Below are 20,637 nucleotides of genomic sequence, written 5' to 3'. Positions count from 1 at the left end.
GGAGATGCCAATGGTTCTTTATACAAATGGCATATTATTTAGTCTGACATTCACCATTGTCATTCATGTGTGTGGCAGTTCATTAGAGTAACTTGCCAACGTGTTCCAAAACCAAGAAGTTGTTTTGGTTGTGCTGCTTATGCAGGCAGTAGCACACACTTTAACTTCAGTTAACTAGTTCAAATGTCCTGGCTAAAACCAGTAATACTGGTTAACTGCGTATATACTGTATGGTAAAATAATCAAGGGACACTTATGATCTGCCAACCCCATCTAATCACTGTAGCATTGTTGCCAATGAAAATCACCAGTGTGATAGCCAATAAAAAATGCTATGTTGATGTATTTGTTTGCACATTTCAGATTCCTGACTTAAATTAGGAGACCCCTCTTGGTCATCATACAACCAAATGTGACTTTGGAAACAAATCAGTTAGTTACGGTTTTCCAGGCCTGAGAATATGGGGCTAACACTAAAAAAAGCAAGATGCAAGGGGGAAGACCCTCTAAGTGACTCATTCCACATTGAACAGACCAATGACTTTAGAAAAGTGAAGCCAAAATAACCCTGCAACAAAACGGCAAAGATCCCTCCGGTCAGTTGAAAGCAGAGAATATGTTGGTCTGAAGCAAACATTCATGGTTATAGAAACTCAACTCTTATGAGCATTTATTCCCCTTTCCTCATCATCCCTCCTTTTTTAAGGCGGGATGGTGCACTTGCTGCAGAACTGGCCTTTGTCAACTGTAAATCATGCGTTATACTTTTTTTTTTTTGTTTGTTTTTTTTTGCATCAGATAACTAATTGATATGACTATTGTGGGGTTTTTTTTATTTCTCGTTTGAACCATGTGCCATCAGTTAACAAGGTTAAGCAGAGCCTATACAGCAGCCAGCCAGAAGGTGATGCTGAAATAATTTGGCTTCACTTTTGGGAAGCTGTGATGTCATCCACCTATTTTTTAATCCTAATTTTAAAGAAGTTGTTGTTGCCCAATAGCAGTAGTCTCTTTTACTGGCCAATTTCCCCCTGGGATCAGTATCAAATGTCAACAAGGTTGTCAGCTGAATAGTCAAGGGTTAATTGGACAGGAGCATTTGGTTTGGTCATGAAAACAATGCAACAGCACAATTATAGGTTGCAATACTGTTTAAACGCTAGTTAATAAAATTAGAAAACCATATTCCAAGCTGTTCATTCCAAATTGCAACATCACTCCCCAATCTGGTGCTGTATAAATCAACATAAAAGCTATCACATGGTAACCAATTGGTCCTCGACTGCTGTCATAGGCAAACTCAGCAAATATCTACTTCCTATCTAATCTGAGCCTGATGTTTGTACACTCTCTGGCTTCATTTACAGGCATAAATTAATTAATCTTTTGCCCAAATGCAGGCCTGAAAATTTCAAGGAACTTTCAAAATTCCTCTTGACTTGCCTGGTCACACATGCTGCTCACAGCGCTAGACTTTCTACATCTGATGGGGGGGGGGGCTTACTAATATACAAAGGTATACAAAGGTAGACTACCAGTAACGAGGTAGAGTGTGACTTACTCTGTCGTTACATGTACAACGGAACTGGCAGGAAAAAATACTGGTAAAATTAGGGTAAAGATTTGGCCAGTACTGTTCACACATGCAAGCACACCAGGAGAAGTATTTTACATGAGTGAAAACACCAAGCCACAAAACACAATTCTAGCAATAATCAATTCAGTAATTTGGGGGAGGAGCTTCTGAAGGAACAAAGTTGGAAGGGGAGTTATTGGATGTATTTTTGGGCATGTCTGAATGTAGTCAAAAGGTCTCAAGAATTACATGCCCAACCTTTAAGGTTGTTAGATCTGTTAGGTCAACCCCAGCCCAAACTCTATCACACTTTTTACTTTGTTAGAATTATCAGCCCCTGAACTGAACTCTTTATCCAAAGCAATGTCAGCACTGCAGCTGCCTTTTTAAGGCAAAGGGAGGGAAGGCAGTTTTTGAGGGGGTTTTTTTTCCAGTCATTTTTTTTACGTACCAAAACAACACATCCACCTACCTTCTCTCTGTACAGAGTGCAATACCACAAAGGCCTTTCTCAACGTTCATCCTTATATGTCCACTTAGCATATCACAGCACCCTAGGACAGTAAGGTTTTTGTGTTGCCCAGAAGGGTGGCTGCTAAGAACATCCATACAATTTTTTTTTTTTTTTTTTTTACCTTGAACATGGTCTAATGGCACATCCTCAAAAGGTCTTTTAGTCATAACCAGTCCATTGGTATTTGAACTTACAGGGACAACATCCATTAAGCACAGCCTATATCTGGGGAGTGTCTTGGGAATAATTCTTCTTTTTTTACCCAGAAGCCATTAATGCAGGAAAGTGGGGGGTATTAGAAGTAAGATGATTTAATAATTGGATTTAACAACAAAGGTAAAGTCAGTAGGTCCTTCATGCCCAATATGTCCACTTTCATGTTTTTTTCCTTATGGAACTATGTCCTTGTTTTTCCCAATAAGAACTGGCTTCTGCTAGCCTAAGGGGCTTGCAGTTGGTCTGCACAAAAAGGGAGGGAGCCATTTTGTAGCAAAACAAGTCCACAAAATGGTTGTGAGCAACCCATTAACCCTTTAAGGACCAACGACACAGAGAGTCCACTTTGTCAGACAGGTTTGAGCCCCCTCCAAGTAATTTTTGATAGTGGGAAAAATCAACAGTTTTACTGATGCTGCACATGGGAGTATTTCCCCACAGAGATCTGTAGCGATCAGCCCTGTTTCTGTCCTCACAAGTAGTAGTGCACCTACCACAGTGCACAGGGAGTGCAGGCAGCAGCTGCAGCAGCAAGGAGGCAACAGCGCTGCAGTAAGCCGGAAGCAGTCGTCCTCCCGCTCCGCCGAGCTTGTGTCTTGACAGGAACAGACACAAAGCACGAAGGGGGCGGGCTCTCTCGGATTCCCCGCACCTTGTTATTGGTTGTAATCATCACACCGTTGTATAACGTACGTACAATTTCGGGCACATTGTGTGAAAATGCGCAAAGTAATATTAGCGTGACGGGGAGGGAATAAAACCTCGCGCTAGGATCCGTAGCTGAACAACAACAATAACGAGCTTTGTAGCTGGCGTCGAGAAGGATAACACCAGAGGTCTAAGGACTGAACGACTACCACAGACTAAGAGTCCAGAAAGAAAGGAGGTCTCCCAGGGAAGACGGAAGCCATCGTCCAGACTGCTGTAGAGAAACCCGAGGCGCATCGTCTTACAGTCTGCTTCGTGATTAAGAAAACCAGGACCATGTAGCGGATTAAGCGTGGAGTCAATCTCGCGGGGAAGGACGGATTACTGAGCCGGTAAGAGATCCTATATAGGACCGGCTGCAGGGAAGCCATTAGCTGTTGGTTTTTGTAGTGCTAGCTAGCATTGTGATTGAGAGTGAGGTAGCCAGCGAGCTAGTTATGCACATATAACGATGAACGCCTGTGTAACATTATTACACGTGGTTAAAGTCACTAACACACTAAGTAACTCAGGGTTTTGTTTATTTGTCGAGCTGATCTTCTCTATTTGTCCTCTGTCCAGGCTGGGTTATAGTGCAACATCTTATAAACACACAATGTAGAAACAAGCTGCATCCAGCAGGTCATGTGGTGTATGAAATAATGAACACTTAAAAGTTTATTAGATGAAGTTGAATAATGTATCAAACATCTGGAATTGATCATCCATTGTCTATTGACGTGGAGTCTTAATTTCTATGAAAGGATTTTACAGTATTCTCAGTAAGCTAAACACTTAAAGTTATTACTGTATTGAAAGTAAAAACAATCTCTCAGTCCAGTGTGATTCAACAGGTTCACATCTTCATTTATTTCTTTGATTAGTTCACCTATCCAAAAGTCCCACCTGTATTGGTAAAAGGATAAAGCTGTGTTTGAGTTGCATCAAAATGTGTATTCCTTGTCATCCTGTAGATAGAAAAAAAAAACCCACTGTAATTCCTCCCTCATATCTTGGACATTCTCTTTAATCAGCGATACACAACATTGTGTCATAATGATGCATTAAATCTTTATTTCCCACTTCTTCCAGAATTTCTCTGTAAGTTATTCTTAATGTTATGGAGCCCAATTCAATCAGTGTCTGCTTGTGCTACTTCTATTACACAAGCTTGTTCAAAGCTTGACTGATACTTTTCTACCATTTTGAAATATTAAATTAAAAGTGAGCTGGCACAATTTGTAAAGCATTGTGTGTATGGTAGAGTTGTCACTGTAACCACAAAAATTAAGATATTATTTTTTGTATGAAGATTATTTAATCAGTCAATCTTTATTTGTGTAGTGTCAATTCATAACAGGTGTTATCTCGAGACACTTTACAAAGGGCAGTTAAAGGACCTTACTTATAAGATAAGATAATTTACTCATCTCGCAAACTGAGAAATTTAGTGTTACAGCAGTAAAGCAGGATAACAGAGAAAATTAAACGGCGCAAAATGAAATAGATAAACAATATAAAAAATAAATATGGCTCAAGGAAATAGTTAAAAAGAGTCAGTACGTTCTAGCCGCAAGTCTGTATTAACTGCACACAGTGCATATAGGATGGACATGTTATTGCACAATTTGTTGATAAATTGTTATTGCAAATCAAATAAAAAAACGCAAGTATAAATAAGATCAGTTGAGATCTTATAACATTATTATTACAGAAGATGTAGGAGTAAATTGTCCGGTTTGTGGATGCATCTTTTTATTAACAAGCCAACCGAGGAGCATGAGTGCAACACCGACTGCACTGCTACCTAAACCGAATACAACTTACCTCTTTTAAATCTCTTGTTAAATCTACTCCAAAAAGATCCCTGTCAAAAGTTTAAACGCATCCAGTTTGAGGTCTCCCATAGCAAACTGTAATTGGCCTGCAAGATTCTTTTGCTGGTGAATTTTATTATTTTCTTCAACAACGCTGAAACAAAGCAGTCACTGTGTAAAATCATACACTAGACTGGGACCAGGGTCCGAAAATAACTTCATTGATGCTCCGGCCAAGGTGCCGGGTAGATGAAAAAAGTTACCGGCCAAACGTTTTTTTTTACCAGCCAAAATAACAAATGAGTGTTTTTGTGTCTTGTACACGTCTGTTACTGTACATTTAATGAAGAAAGCATTATGTTCTGTTGAATCAATCACAGTTTTAAGTCACAGATTAAATTATTTTGTCAGATAAGGAAATTTAAAAAATATTCCAACATTACCGACTTAAAACTAAAATCCATCAGAGAATAATAAATTAATATTCCAAAAAAACAAGTTCTCTCGATTTAGCTTTATAACATTAGATGCTTCATATGATGAGTCTGCTCATTATTAGTCGTGTGTGTATCTCTGATTGCGCCTGCTGCGCGTACATTTAGCGTGCACTATATCTGCAGTGTTTATAACGCAGTACTGTTTCACAGAGTCTGAGTGGAGACGTTCAAAGACTGTGACATGACGTTGCTATTGTTGTGTTCGCTGCAGACACGATGAGAGGTGAATTGAGAAAAGTGAAATTGACCGCTTGACCGGATCACGTGTTCCCGACTCAGTCGTACTGATCGCATAAACTGTGTGCTCATTCACTAGCAGTTGAAAGGGGAGCGCTTTCAGTGTGTGTGTGCGTGTTTACACTGAGCATATGCTGGAGTGTCAGTGCTCAGCGATGCTCACGGTCACGACAGCAGAGAGAGGAGCAGGCAACAGTAGACGCAGGCAGCTAAATAAAACACGCTTAATACACATAACATAGTTTTGATGACTTCATGGTAAAACATTTACCCGCCCTTTGGCGGATCGCCCTCTGAAAAGTACTCCCAATGTCCGCACATGGCGCTTGGCGGGTTTTCATTTCGGACCCTGGTTGAGACGTGTAGAATTGTTTGATTCTGTGGTGGAGCTTCCTCTCTGTGCTAAAGTGATCAGATGTTAAAGTGTCAGTCAGCCAGTCTTTAACATTTGTAATAGAGCCACGACATTTTTCTTACTAAAAGTGAACAAAGTGTATAGATTTTGCTGCTGGCACTTTTATTTACCATTTATGTTCTCAAGATAGAAAGTGGTTTATGAGAAGCTTATTTTGTCTGAATTTGGGTAATATTTGTCTCGAACACAAGACACCCAACCCTACTTTTGGGCAAAACTTGATTATTTCTCACTGTAATTTTCCAAGCCACTGGTTGTTTAGATCACTGACCCAACCTTTGTAATCACTTGATAAGGAACTTTACTTTTGACTCAGAAGAAAACTGACAACAATCTATTCTCGAACCAATTTGATGCAAAAGTAATTTAATCAACTTTTTTTTCTACAATCGAGGTGACGTAAGCAACTGTTATTTAAAAAGGCTTGGATATGGTGTGTGCTAACTGACCTCTGTTAGGTCCTAGCATTTAACCCTAGATCTGACACTGAGTAAAAACTAACACTTAGAAGATAAGATAATCCTTTATTCATCTCTCAAGCGGACACATTTACAGTGTTACAGCAGAATAGCAGAAGAAAACCACACAGTGCAAAAATAATTAAAATAGATAAAAACACAAGGGTAGAAAGAAAAAAAAAAAAGTGCATAAAAAACAATAATGAAAGATCTAGTAAAAAAAATATGCATCAAAAAAGGAACAGTTGAAATGCCAGTAACATAAAGATGTAAGTCTGTGTAAACGGTATTATAGACACTGACATACTCGGTGCATATAAGGATGGAATGTTGTCACTCAAATTGTCCCATAAATAGATATTGCAATGCAAGCAAATTTAAAAATAAAAATACAAGTAAGATCAGGTGACATCTTATAACATTGTTATTGCACAAGAAGTAGGAGTAAATTGTTCAGTTTGGTGTGTTTGATCTACTGGGAGCAGGCTTGGTTAAACAGTCTGACTGCAGCAGGAAGGCAGGACCTGCGGTATCTCTCCTTCAGACACAGCGGGGGGCGGAGTCTCTCACTGAAGGAGCTGACCAGTGCTGTTACAGTACCATGCAGGGGGTGGGAGACATTCTCCATCAGGGATGATAGCTTCTTCATCATCCTCCTGTCTCCCACCACCTTCACAGGGTCCAGGGGGCAGCCCAGGACAGAGCTGGCCTTCTTCACCAGTTTGTTTAGTCTGTTCCTGTCTGCAGCCGTGGTACTGCTGCTCCAGCAGACCACTCGGCTAAACAGCCACTTGCAAGGGCATATAGAAGGCCAAAGTAATCCTTTGTGTCTACCTAGGAGACTTATTGTTGAGGAATCAAATTCTCTGCAGCAAATGTTCAGCTTTTGATGCTCTTATATCCTAAATGTGTGTTTTCTGTTAGGTAAAACAATTGCCAGATGCCAGTGGCACCTTTGTAACTGCATGTGCCACTCATGTCAAGTATATGTAGTCCAGAACAGCTGGTATCAAACTCTAATGCAAACAGGTGTGGCTGTCAGTTGGTTGGAGAGAGATTCAAATATATAAACATATTTACCTGAGCAGGAAACAGTAAGACCTTTTCTCACAGTGCCAATGGAACTGATTTGACGTATAGAAATCCAATTTTAGAAATCTGTCCCACCTCAACATCTCAGATTGTGATGAGATTTGGTATATAAGTTGATACTTGTGTGCAAAATTTGAGTTCTGTAGGTGGTGTAGTTCCTTAGATACAATACGTCCATTTTTCCCAAACAATGGGCTGCGGAACATACCTCACACAGGTGTTTTTAGGAGGCCTTTACTCAGTGCTTTGTAGTGCTGAAAATGACAATACCCATCTACATTTTCAAAAGGATTTAAAAAAAAATTAGATTGATTTTGGCTTAGGTGGTTTAGTTTTTGCACAGACTGAGATTTAAAACAGAGAAACAATTACCGGTGACACTGACCTGTGTCACACTCAAAAGCCTATAGCTCCTGAACGTGCTGGTTGTAAAACAAGGATTTTTTTATCTGGATTGGCAAATTAGTTCGGGCCAAATAAGAAGTTTTTCTGTCAAATTGGCTATCTGATGAAGGCAAAAGCCCTGACTAATAATTATTTCCCTGTATTATGTTTTACCACACTCTATGTTCTATGGCTTTGTTGGGGTTCTGGAGACTTCCCCCAGAATCTTTTTAGCAGCAGTAATGCCTTTTTAAATTAACATATGTACTGTCAAAAAACAACATCTGAAGCCCGGACTGCCCTGACATGATCGCCTATTGGGATTTAATGTTTTTTCCCTGAAAACTAGATGGATCAGATACCGGGAAAAGACGACCAATTTCCTGATATATTTTTTTTGCAACACTCAAGTTGGCCTAATATTCTGACATCACTCAGATTCCTAAATCCCAAGCTCACATGTTTGTGTATTCATTTTATTGTTACAACGTTCATGTCCATCAACACAGGCTATCAGTTTGCGATGATCAAGTGTGCTGCGTGCCTGACCTCTGCTGCAACGCTGATTATGAAATTATGTCTGTGACTTGTCTTTTGTCTGTATCAAAGTTGGTGACTTCGTGCAGAAAAACAGTGACAGTTTAAACAACAGGAGTTTATCTGAGCGTCGCTCTCTGACTCTGTCTCTTGAGCCCACTAAAGAGCATGTTGTGTTCCCCCCCCCCCCACCATCTCTAATAGTAACACACTATTTTGATGTCTGTGGTGTGTTTGCACGTGTGAATGAATTGATTTAAAGTAAGGCTGAACGATCGTTTTCTGATCGAGGTCGCGATTTCAAAAAACGCGATTGCGTGATCGCAAACGCCGCAGTTTTTGGCTGTGCTTCTCCAGACTGACCCAGGAGCTGTTTTGTCAACTTATGTACACACTCCATCTATTCTGCCCCTGCGTGTGTGCGTGACTTCTTTAGCCTGATACACAGCTTGACAGACAGCTAACAGTTTCCTCTAATAAAGAAGCTGACGTTTATTTGTCCAGTCTTTAATAAAGGGAGCACTGTAAAAATAAACAGACATCAAAACATAAGTTATTTATCTCATAAATCCCGCTAGCTTGATGCTAACGTCTATGAGAATTTGAATAGGAATGCTAGTGGTTAGCATCGCACATGTATCAATTGTTGTTATCTCACGTTGTAACTTTAATAAACATACTCAAATGAAACGATGCAAGACCTGAACATGAAATGACGCTCACAGGCAAATGTTTCGGTCGTATGGCTAGAAGAAAATATGGAGACATTGTTGGCTTCTCTTGTTGCATAACTTCTGTGAACTAAGTCACCTCCGGCAACCCCAAAGGCGCAAAATATATCAACACTTATGACCAGATTTCTGTCAAACTGACACTTAAACCAGGACCACACCGTCTGTGTTTCTTCCTAATAAATAAATCTGAAATCATTTCTTAACTTTTGTTTTCATTCTATTAATTTAGAGTTCTGGCATTTAAAGTTTTAACTGGTATGATGTAATTGTTTGTCATGTTTGTAAATGTTACTGTACATTGAGAACATTGCACAAGCTTGATTTGAAGAAAATTGTGATAAAAATCGAAATAGCAATTTCTGCCAGAAAAATGGCAATTCAATCTTTTCCTAAAATCGTTCAGCCTTAGATTAAAGGGAATTTAATACAGGCTTTTGACATGAGTGATAAACCAAATTACCAACACTATAATGTGCTGCAAATTGAAGTCTATGATTTTTATGTGCATATTGTCAAGATCTTATGACAATGCTTCAATCGGTTTACTTGTGTTGCAAGTATCTAATGGGCTTATGTATGGATTTCTGTCTTGGCTGATGCTTATGCAAATATAGCTGGGAAAGCCCACATTTAGGTTCCTATTGTCCTGATAAGAATTTCTCTCCATTTTAAAGGTAACTTGACCTGATGTCTTTGAAGATTTCGCTACCAGCAGACAATTGAACATCACGTAATTAAAATTGGGAGCTCTTTTTTTTTTTTTTTTTCCCACTGATAGTGATTTAACAACTTCAGAACAGTTCTACTGTAAAGCCACTCAGATGATGCCTAAATCAAATGATTATTACACATTTCTCAATTTTAAATCATAGCCACTAACCGTACTGGCTTTGAATTTCAATATGTTTGCATTTGCAGAGCCAGCCTGTTCGAACAAAACAGTCATCAAGCAATTATGGCTTTAAGTAACCATGTAAATGATTATAGTACCCTGCATTGGTAAGGATTTCTTTTTGATACTGATGAGTCATATAATCCAGTTTTTAGTTTGCGAGATGAGTAAAGTACTATCTTATTGAGTAACAGATCTTTTGAAGGTCCTTGTGATTTAAAGGCATACGATGCCAGACTATGGTAATGAATGATGTTCTGCTCAAAAAAAGTAGGATCACTAAATCATCATGGTTTAAAACCAAGTCAGTCAAACCCTAAAAGTCAACTGTCCATTTAGAGGGTACATGTTGATGTGAATCAAATTCACCTGCTTTGATGCAAATGAAAGTGTCAACAGATGGTTAGGCAAAAGAAAGACAACCCCAAAAAAGGTTTTGCATGTTATGGTCACATACAATTTGTCTCTCCTTATACTTTCTGACTGATTTGTCTCTAGTTTTGTGTTCTGTTGGTGTCCTCATTGTTACTGGTTGCATGAGGCAATACCTGCAGCACAGGTTGTACAGCTCCTCAAGGATTTCCACGGGTATGTGTGGTTGCAAGAAGCCTTTCTGTGTCTCCCAGCACAGTGTCAAGAGAATAGAGGAGAAACAAGGGAAGCAGCAACTGATGCCCTCCTGTCCATAGAAGAGCATTAACCCAGCTGTAGGGCCAGTATCTGCTTCTTGATGAAAAGAAGAACAGGAAAGAACTGCCAGCATCTTGCAGGCCACTGGTGTGCATGTTTCAGACCAAACTGTCAGAAACAGACTCTGCGAAGGTATGACCACCCTAAATCATGTACTGGGACATGTGCTCACATCCCAGCTCTGTTGGCATTTGCCAGAGAACACCAGACTTTGCAGGTCCACCATTGGTGCTTGTTGTCTTCAGATTATGCTGCCTGCAGCATCACCTAGCATTACAGTTGAACAGGACTTTATGCCTTTGTTTGACAGGACAGTGGACACTGTAGGATATGTACTTTGCAGTAGGCAGTGAGACCACACTGCCTCTACTGCGTGGCCAAAATTGCCTGAGCACATCCGGCTCCTACGTTCACACAAGATCACTCAGACGAATATGTTGACGAGGCGAGAGCTACCTTTCATTGCTCACACAACTTTTAAGACATATTGTCAAGCCCCAGATTTAATTGTACCAGGAAGTCTTTCAAACTACTTGCTCAAAAATGTTGCACTACTCTGGCCACAACTATTTCTCAGCTATGCAGCTACTGGACTGTCTCCAGTGTCTTCTACTTACAGGATTTGATTCTAGTAGTTAAGTTCAATGAAGCAAGCCTTCTCTCGCAGGCATATTACCAAATCCATGGGGATTTCTTTTGGAAAAGTGGCCCCATGTTGCTCTGTTAGGCATCATAAGTGCATATTTTGTCACGGTGTGTCTTTTGTAGGTTTTCAGTCATCGAAGTCACTGTAAATTAAAAACTGATTCAAAGGCAATTGGACTGGCTTATTAATATTTATATTTTTCTTCAGGTATCCTTTCAGATGTAACCCGAGTCATCCTGGAAAGATCTTGCTCAAAGAAAAGGTCAGATTTTCTTTGCAATTTCGGTATCATTGTTTTTGTATGATATTGAGGACTGTATGTTTCACATAATTCTGTGTTTTCTTGTTTGATTTCAGGATTGTGTAAAATAAGACCTAGCTTTGGTCAAAAATGGCTAATGGGTGGGATTCATACTTCCATAATCCTCCACATTCAGCATCAGATCCAACCACTCTGAGAAGGACAGAGTCTGAAAGACTTCCTTCGGGGGATATAGAAAACTTTATTGGACACCATGACTTCTCTAGAACAGTGGCTTTACATGAAGCCCCTGCAACAAACTCAAACTTTAACACAAACTGTTATTCAAATTCTGGTTCAGACTGCGTTTTTCAAAGATACTACAAAGAAACTCAGTGGGAAGCTGATGTCGGACAAATGGAGAAAGACTACTCGCCAGATAGTGAAATTTCAGATACTGCTGCAGATGGACTGTCGGCATCGGGATCCTTTCCTTCATCCGTGGCAGCAGGCATACAAGGAATAAACCAGGACTGTGGAGTGATAGCGACATCATTATTTGAGAACTTTTCAGATGTTAGTAGCTGCTCAGATACAAATGTCATTGAAACAAAGCCCTCGTGTAAATTTATGGAAAGTAGTTCCGTTCCAAAACCTACAATTGACATGGCTAGCAAACACAGCTCATCAGAATGGCTTTTCCCTCTTACTGAAAATATGACTATCCCAGAAAACAGTCAGTATCCTCAAATGTCTGGAGCCAATAATGATGGGCAAAGCCCTTCAAACATGAAGACAATAGGACATACAGTTCAGAGTGGACATGACATGGTCAGCACCAGTTTAGAGGAAATAAAAAATCAAGCAGTAAAAGATCAGCCTTGGGACATTTTGTCAAATACAGGGGGCGAGCCTGTAGAGGATGGAAATGATAATCAGAGTTGTCAAAAGCAAATGCATGAAATCAAGAGACAAGAGGAAATGGCATACATCCAGAGTGCCATTGAAAACATAACTGATGGAAAAAAAGATTACAAAGGCAAAGATGAAGTGCAGCTCCCAGCAGGTCATTTAAGTTGCCTGACTGCTTCTGAAAATGAGAAAGATAACATTGGAGAATTTGTCACAAAAGGAACAACGCAAACACTCTGCCAAGAAAATGTGGGATTGGACAATTCCAACTTCACAGAGGGACAAGATGGAAACATGGCAGAGGAGCAGCCACATGAAAGTGACGTACTAAGGGGGGAAAGGAGAGAACATGTTACATCGGCAAAGGGGATTTTTGATGAGCAGACCTGCTCCAATCCTAACTCCAAGGATGCTCAAGATGAAAACCAGGAAAACCACTGTGAGGACAAAGACACTAAATCAAATACCTCCCAATCTTTAGACGTAGCAGACACCGAGGTGCCTGATTCTCAAGAGTTTACTCATGAAGTGAGGGAATGCACCAGTAATTTGGAAAGCAATACCGAATCATGTTTGCAGTATTCTGAACATGAGTCTTGCATTAGTAGAGCAGAGGAAAATGGTTGTGGGAGCTGTACTGTAATGACAGACCATTTTAGCCATGAAAGTGAAAAGGTTGAGAAATCAATTGCAAGTGACACGGAATTCTGCTTACTGTCAAGTAGCGCCAGCACAAATGAAACTTCCTGTCAGGATAAAGAATGGACAAGAGCTGCAGAGAGGACACATGCGAACACTCCTCCTGTTCCAGATCACAGTGATCCTGGTCTATCAGTGAAACCTGGTGACAAATTAAGAAAAGGTGATTCTCATAGCACTGATTTAAGTATACAGACAAGCGATGCAAAAACAGACTTTGCTCCCAGTCTTGAAGAGGAAAGGACAAGTTCAACAGAAAAGGCAGATACAGCTGCTTGTCTTTTTGAGCATCAGTCTTTAAATCAAATGCCAGTGGCAGCTGCACCAGAAAGTCTTGTTGGAGAAGTTGCTGAAAACTCCAGAGAATCATTTCAAGAGTTGGATACATCTACAAAAGAACCACCGGTACTTGGCATGTTGTATGGTGAACCCCTGTCAAGAGAGGAATCGTCATGTGACACTGATGAAACAAAACTTCACATCAGTCAGTATGGAGACGCGCCTTTGGCCAGACTTGACAGTAACAGCATGAAACACGTTGAAGGACAAGCGCCTCAACTTAAATCCTCTTCACAAAAAAGAAAACTGCAGCCCGTTGTGATATTGAAGACGTCAGAATCAGTGAATGGAACGGTTAACTCCTTTCATTGTGCAAATTGCCAGCACACAACTTACAATATGGATCATCTAATAGAACACCACCATTGTTGCCATTCAGGACAAGATTTTCAGTTTTGCCAGACTTGCGACATCTACCTGATCAGAAATCAAAGAGTAAAAAAACACGCGTGTGGTGAAGCTAAAGGTACAAGTGTCTCAGAAAAGCCTTGGGTTTCTTCTGAGTCAAGTTCACAGAAGAAAAGAAAAAACATCATTCACAAGTGCAAAAGGTGCCAACTCAAGTTTACAAAACTATTTAGTTACATCTCACACATGCGGATTCACACTGGCAGAACGCCTTACAAGTGTAAGGAATGTGGAGCATATTTTTCACAGTCAAGTGCCCTTCAAAGACACAAGCGTAGAAACTGCAAATACAGGATGCCACAATTGCCAGTGAAAAGTTCAGATGCAGTTATTGGCGCAACTACATCCTCACCATCAAAGACTTTGGCACAGGAGAAGTCATCTGCAAAACTGCGCACATGCTTTGTAAAGCTTGTTGACATTTACCAACCCAATCTGTCCAGTTCATGTGGTAAAACGGCTCCACAGCAGGTTAGAAAACACAAGATGAATTGTGAAGTTTTGACGAGTCAAACACTGAAGAGTGAGACGAGCAACAACTTCAAATGCCCCCTTTGCCCACGGCTTTTCAAGTATTCATACAACAGGAATCGACATTTACGTCAATGTGTCAAAGATCCTGTATTTGGTGGCAAGGGTAAAATTGACGGTAAATTCCCATGTCCCTTGTGCCACGCTACCTTCACTTTATCATCAAACCGGTATAGACATATACAATCATTTTGCCTCAAAGACTATCTCAGTCAGCTTTCAAAAGAGACTTTGTCAAGGCAAAAGGAGACTGAGCAGGCAAGACAGACCAATGCAAAAGAGACAAGAACAATGTCAGAGGAAAATGAACAGAAAAAACAAGCATCCCTCGCAGACAAGCTGCAGCCTAGTTATAAATGTAACCTTTGTCCAGCAATTTTCTATCATGCTTCTGGAAAGTACAAGCATATGAAGAAACATGAATTGAGTAAAATCACTGGCAAAGTTGCCAAGTACAGAAAATCAGTTTTCTCTATCGCGTCTAAACCAGCAAATTTAAGTTGTCCAACGAATGAAGACGGTAAAAACAATGTGACATCAACTGAAACCATGAGCGGTCTTGGCCCAAGCTGTCATTTTTGTGGCAAATGTTTCAGCACAATGCATTCACTAAAGAATCATGAGCGCATTCACAGAGGTGAAAGACCATACCACTGTCTTGAATGTGGAAAAAAATTCAAGAAACGTGCCTACCTGATTGGTCATAAAGCTGTTCACCAGAGAAGGATACAGTGCACTGTATGCAGAAAGATTCTACCAACGATTGGGGAACTGATCCAGCACAGAAGCACACACATTAAAAGAGGAATGCTTAAATGCCCAGACTGCGCTATGGAGTTCCAGTATCCTGCATATCTCCTGAAACATTTACGCACCCACAAACAAAAAGAAGGAAAGGCATCTCAGCTTGAAGAAAGACCACCGATAAAACCACAGCCGCCCCTGGACTCCATAAAAGACAAGAGTTGTCCCAAACAGCTACAGTGCTCCTTATGCAAGGAACTATTTAACGATGCCAACCTGCTGAGAAAACATTTCATCGTGCATATATCGCAGTCTTCTTCAACCCAGTGTCCATTGTGTAAGCGTAGTTTCAATCATCGCCGCTATTTGATTCGCCATATGGTCACACATACTGGTGACAAACCCTTTTCTTGCACAAACTGTGGGAAACAGTTTTACCATAAGTTCACCCTTACAGTTCACAATAAAACGTGTTTGCCTGCTCCAACCAGACTTCCTGTCCCAATGGATCCTTCCAGTAAAACAAAGAAATCTCTCCATTGTGACTATTGTCCACGGGTGTTAAAAAACGAAAGCCGCCTGATAAAACATCACAGTGGCCACAAGACAAACTCTCTGGTTCTATGCTCTAGATGCGGGAAATGGTTTGAACCAAGAAAATTAACACGACATACGAACAGTTGTGAGAATACCACAGCGTCCAGTGCTGTCTCTCCCTCTCCTTGTAAAAGAATCCCAGAGACGAGCCAGAATGTACAGAAAAGGCCTTTGCAGTCCAGTGCAAACAAGATGCTTCCGTATAAGTGCTCCCACTGTTCACAGAACTTCAGGTACAGATCTTTACTATTACGACACCTTTTCAAGCACACCGGTGTGCAACCCTTTTTATGTTCATACTGCGGTAAAGGATTTCGAGGTCAGAAACCGTGCTCGCGGCATGAAGCTCTGTGTAATGGCACTCAAGTTAACGTGCGGTCTGAAGTGAAACGTGTTGCTGCAACAAAATCGTCAAACATTCCCGCTCTCAGAGAGACGACCCAGAAGCCCCAAGCAGAAGGCAAAACTGTGATGAAGTGCAGTTTCTGCACAAAGACCTTCATGAAGTCACGAAACCTGAGACGTCACATTTTGACACACAATGACGTGAAACCATACCGCTGCAGAGCCTGTGACAGTTGCTTTTCGAGGTATGATCATCTGAAACTACATCAGACTCGTTGCAGAGGGAAAAAGCAGCGATTGGAAGTCCGCATTCCCAAAGTCAGCTTAAATGATGTTGGCCTCGGTTGGCAAAATAAGCTTGGCACGGATTCGGCTGAAAAGAAGGAAACATTTGATTGCACAGTCTGTTCAAGGAGCTTCCCAACTCAATCTAGACTTTCCCGACATAACACTATGTACCATGTCACAAAACAATTCAACTGCCCACGCTGCTGTTCGGCTTTCTCTCACGCAAAAACTCTGAAAAAGCATCTGAAGATGGCAAAATGCAGGAAAGTCTCCAGAGCAAAACAAGTCTCGTCACTCGGCACTAATTCATCCCCTGAAAACTTGACGATCCCCTCACTTGAGGTTCAGAATGGAGTTTTTAAGAAGTTCCAACCATATTTTGACAAAAGGAACAGACATATGTGTAGCTACTGTCCCCGTGCTTTTCCATGCATTTCACAGTTAGCCATGCACACTCGCCTGCACACAGGAGAGAAGCCATTCGCCTGTCTTTATTGCGGTGAAAGATTTATAAGGAAGGATTATGTGAAGCGTCATTACCCGAAGTGTAGCAAGAGACATGGCCAAAATAAAGTGCTTTGTGATAGATGTGGAGGGTTTTTCTCTCAACTTAAACTTGAAGATCACAAAAAACATTGCTTTCAAAAGCCAAGCTCTTCTGAGCCAACAGTTGGCCAAAGCAAACAGTCAACTTCTCACAGCCAACCGAAAGGCTTTTCCTGTGCATATTGTAGTTCCCGTTTTCTGCTATTTTCACAGCTCCAAGAACATTTCTTAGATGCACACAAGATGGAAACAATAGTACCCCCAGTGACTACTGCTCCTCTACAACAACATCTGTCAAATATTCCAAACATCAAAGAAGAGCCTTTGGATGATAGTTATGACAAAGGGTTAAGTGATGGCGCGAATGTTATCTGTAAACTAGATGCAGCTCTAGATTTGGAGGTGCCCAACCAATACTCATGCCTCGAGTGTGACATGTCATTTTCATGTAAAAATGGACTAACTTCTCATCAGCGTGTGCATAGTACAGACCATCCTTTTAACTGTAAAATATGTAAAAAAGGGTTCTGGAATAAAAACCTTCATCGTAATCACTACAGGAAATGTAGAATGGCATATAGTTCAGGGAGTAATTCCACAAGCCAGTTAGAAGTCCCCTTGAAAGCAAAGATTGATTTTGCACCCAATGACTCTATTCTAGTGTTTAAAGATGACTCCAAATCATCTGGCACAAGGGTTTTACAGACCCCCACCTCCTGTCAAAAGGAATTAATTGATGAGTCTCATGAAAAATCAGAAGAAAACCAGGTTAGAAGTAACTCGGGCAAAGACAAGAAAACTGTGCAGTACCAATGTTCAGAGTGTGATCAGAGCTTCTCAGATGGCTTGATGCTTATTAGTCACCTAGAAGACCACGGAAGAGAGGAGCAAGAGAAAAAGCGCAATGCATGTACTAAATGTGGGAAGGTTTTCTCTAGTCAAGGAAATCTCCAAAAACACATGAAGAGCCATCTTGGCACTACTAAGAATTATTCTTGCCCCAACTGCTCCATTGTTCTTAACTCCCAATCTGAGATTGAAATCCACAGAGCATGTCACGACCCCAGTAGACCGTATTCTTGTAAATTATGTCATCAAAGATTTTGGACAAGACTGTCTTTGTGTACACATTTCAAAGACGAACATCCAGAGGATGTATACACTTGTCGTTTCTGTAACAAGGCCTATGCATCCAAAAAATCGTTGGCGAGACATTACAAAGCATGGCATCAGAAAGAGCTGAAAGATAATGAGAGTAATGTAGTGAGCAAAAGCTGCAATGAAAAGCAACCCAGCAGCAGTCGACTAAGCACAACTGCAGGAAGTGATATAGATGACAATCCCAGCTCTGAGGACGGGGACTCAGACTCAGCGCCATACTTTCCATGCCATGTATGTGGCAAGACTTTCCCAACATCGGAAAGTCTTGAGGATCATCAGCTTTGTCACCTGGGTGAGAAACCACATGAATGCGCAGAGTGCGGTAGATGTTTTTTTCAGGCATCCCAGTTGCAGCAACATCAACGCATGCACAAGTCTGAATTTCAGTGTCAGTTATGCGGCAGGGGGTTTGTCTCTCTCTTCGCACTGCGTAAGCATAAGCATACCCATGGAAAGAGCCGTCCGTACCGTTGTTCAAGATGTCACCTCAGCTTCACAGGACCCTCGCAGTTGGCTGAACACAAGTCCACCCATCGTGAAGAAAGTTTCCCATGTGACATATGCAATAGTGTGTTTCCCTCCAAGAGCAGTCGAGTCGAGCATCGAAAAAGCCATTCTAAGTCAAGAGAGCTTCAAGCACTTTCAGTGTCAAGGGAAGAGAAGTCTGTGCCAATTGGCGAACTCAAATACCGCTGTGGTGTCTGCAACGAACGTTTCAGAGACCCAGAGGAGCTTTCAGAGCATGGTTGCATTGCAGCCAAAGAGCGACAATACTCTTGTTCAGAATGCGACAGACATTTTCTCCATGCATCACACCTGAAAAAGCACAGGGCAACCCATGAAATATCATGGTCTAGTTGTGAATATCCATGTAATCAATGCAACAGTAGTTTTTCCTCATCACAGGACTTCCTGAGTCATGCTAAGAGCCACGTCAATACTGCAGCAGATAGTGATCCTAACACTGAAGCAGTTGACGGAGATCCTGATGGTTTCATTTGTCCTGTTTGTCACCAGTGTTTTGCCAGTGCCACTGAATTGATTCATCACTTTCCCATGCATCCTGATGATTCATTTGAATGCAAAGATTGTAAAATGTCGTTTCCCTCTGAGAGTAAGCTAAAAGAGCATGAGAGCACTCATCTGACAGCAACCACTGAGTTTGAATGCACAAAATGTGACCAGAGCTTTTTGGGAAGCAAGGCTTACCTCCACCACCAATGTTCCAGTCGGCAACACAGAGGGAAGCAGACCGAAGACTCGAATCCATCAGCGATGACATCCACTATGAACTACCATCAAGCAGCAGGAGAGGAGGAGGAGGTTGATGTCACCGGAGAGGATGTACACGATTGCATTGTTTGCTCGATGCAATTCTCCTCAAAGAGTAGTCTTTTGGAGCATCAAAATGAAGAACACACAGATAACAAGCCATTCAGATGTCAGCTTTGTGGGAAAAGGTTTGCCCTTAGAAGGTACCTTAAACAGCACGAGCGAAGGCACAGTCAGAAGTTTACCACTCAAAGTAGCGATCAGTGGGCAGAAGACAAACTCAAATGCTCCCAGTGCCGGATTGAGTTCAATTCAGCGGAGGATCTATCGTTGCATATGAGACTGCATGCTGAAAAAGAAGGTGGAGAGTACCGCTGTGATATGTGCTACAAGTCTTTTAGCCAGAGTTCTTTACTCAGGCAGCACCAAGAGAGTCACGTTGGCGAAGTTGTGTATGAATGCACAGAATGCGACAAAGCCTTTGCTTTCCCTCACTTATTGGAGGAACATCAACAGACTCATGTGGGGTCCTCACCGTAGAAAATGGATTGTTATATACCATCTAACATGCGTTTCCTTTGAATAACTTAGATTAAAGTTACTTGAGTTATTTTTTTCATGCCTTAGATCTGATGGTTTTTGCCCATGTACATTTACAAGCTCTTATCTCATGTCACTTTGACGGGGCATATTCTTTAAAGTTCTTGACTGTTTGTAAATTGATCATACTTTGTAAAGTAGATTGTTATTCTGAATCAAAGATAAATACGTGATTGGATTTAATGTTTATAAAATGTCTTTGATAAAGACTCAAGTTTTTGATCAAGCATGGTCATTTTTTTATGTTGGACTTTTTTTTTTAATAGTTTTTAGTTCTTATTTTTGACAGATGTAAAATTCAAAGGTCAGTTCTATCTTGATAATTTCTATGACTGTTCATCTTGAGAAATGTTCTGTTCTGTTATCCTCTGTTCTGTTTTTCCCTGAGTTGTGTTCTTGATATAAATGACCATCATGTACAGAGGTTTGAGACAGTCGTACTGAATTATCCTTTCTTAAACTTAAACTGATGATGTAACTTTTTAATGAAATTTGGATTACTGGATTCAAATATTGAGTAAAGTCTACTGAAAAACATTTTTGATTGTCTTTAATTTTGGGG

The 20,637-nt window shown here is 40.8% G+C and overlaps 1 protein-coding gene across 1 annotated transcript; it reads left to right on the top strand.

Annotated features, from left to right (window-relative positions):
• Positions 1–2,356: 2,356 nt before the first annotated feature.
• Positions 2,357–20,333, top strand: znf1035 (zinc finger protein 1035). Its single transcript, XM_079344460.1, has 3 exons — positions 2,357–3,346; positions 11,600–11,654; positions 11,750–20,333. Exon 3 carries the CDS (start codon positions 11,784–11,786, stop codon positions 20,013–20,015), a length of 8,232 nt encoding a protein of 2,743 aa, XP_079200586.1. The 5' UTR covers positions 2,357–3,346; positions 11,600–11,654; positions 11,750–11,783; the 3' UTR covers positions 20,016–20,333.
• Positions 20,334–20,637: the final 304 nt, after the last annotated feature.

The sequence above is a fragment of the Symphodus melops genome (genome assembly GCF_947650265.1).
Source record: "Symphodus melops genome assembly, chromosome: 5".
In the NCBI taxonomy this organism is placed as follows: Eukaryota; Metazoa; Chordata; class Actinopteri; order Labriformes; family Labridae; genus Symphodus; species Symphodus melops.
The sequence above is the reverse complement of the archived record's forward strand: the minus strand, read 5'-3'. Positions and strand labels throughout refer to the sequence as shown.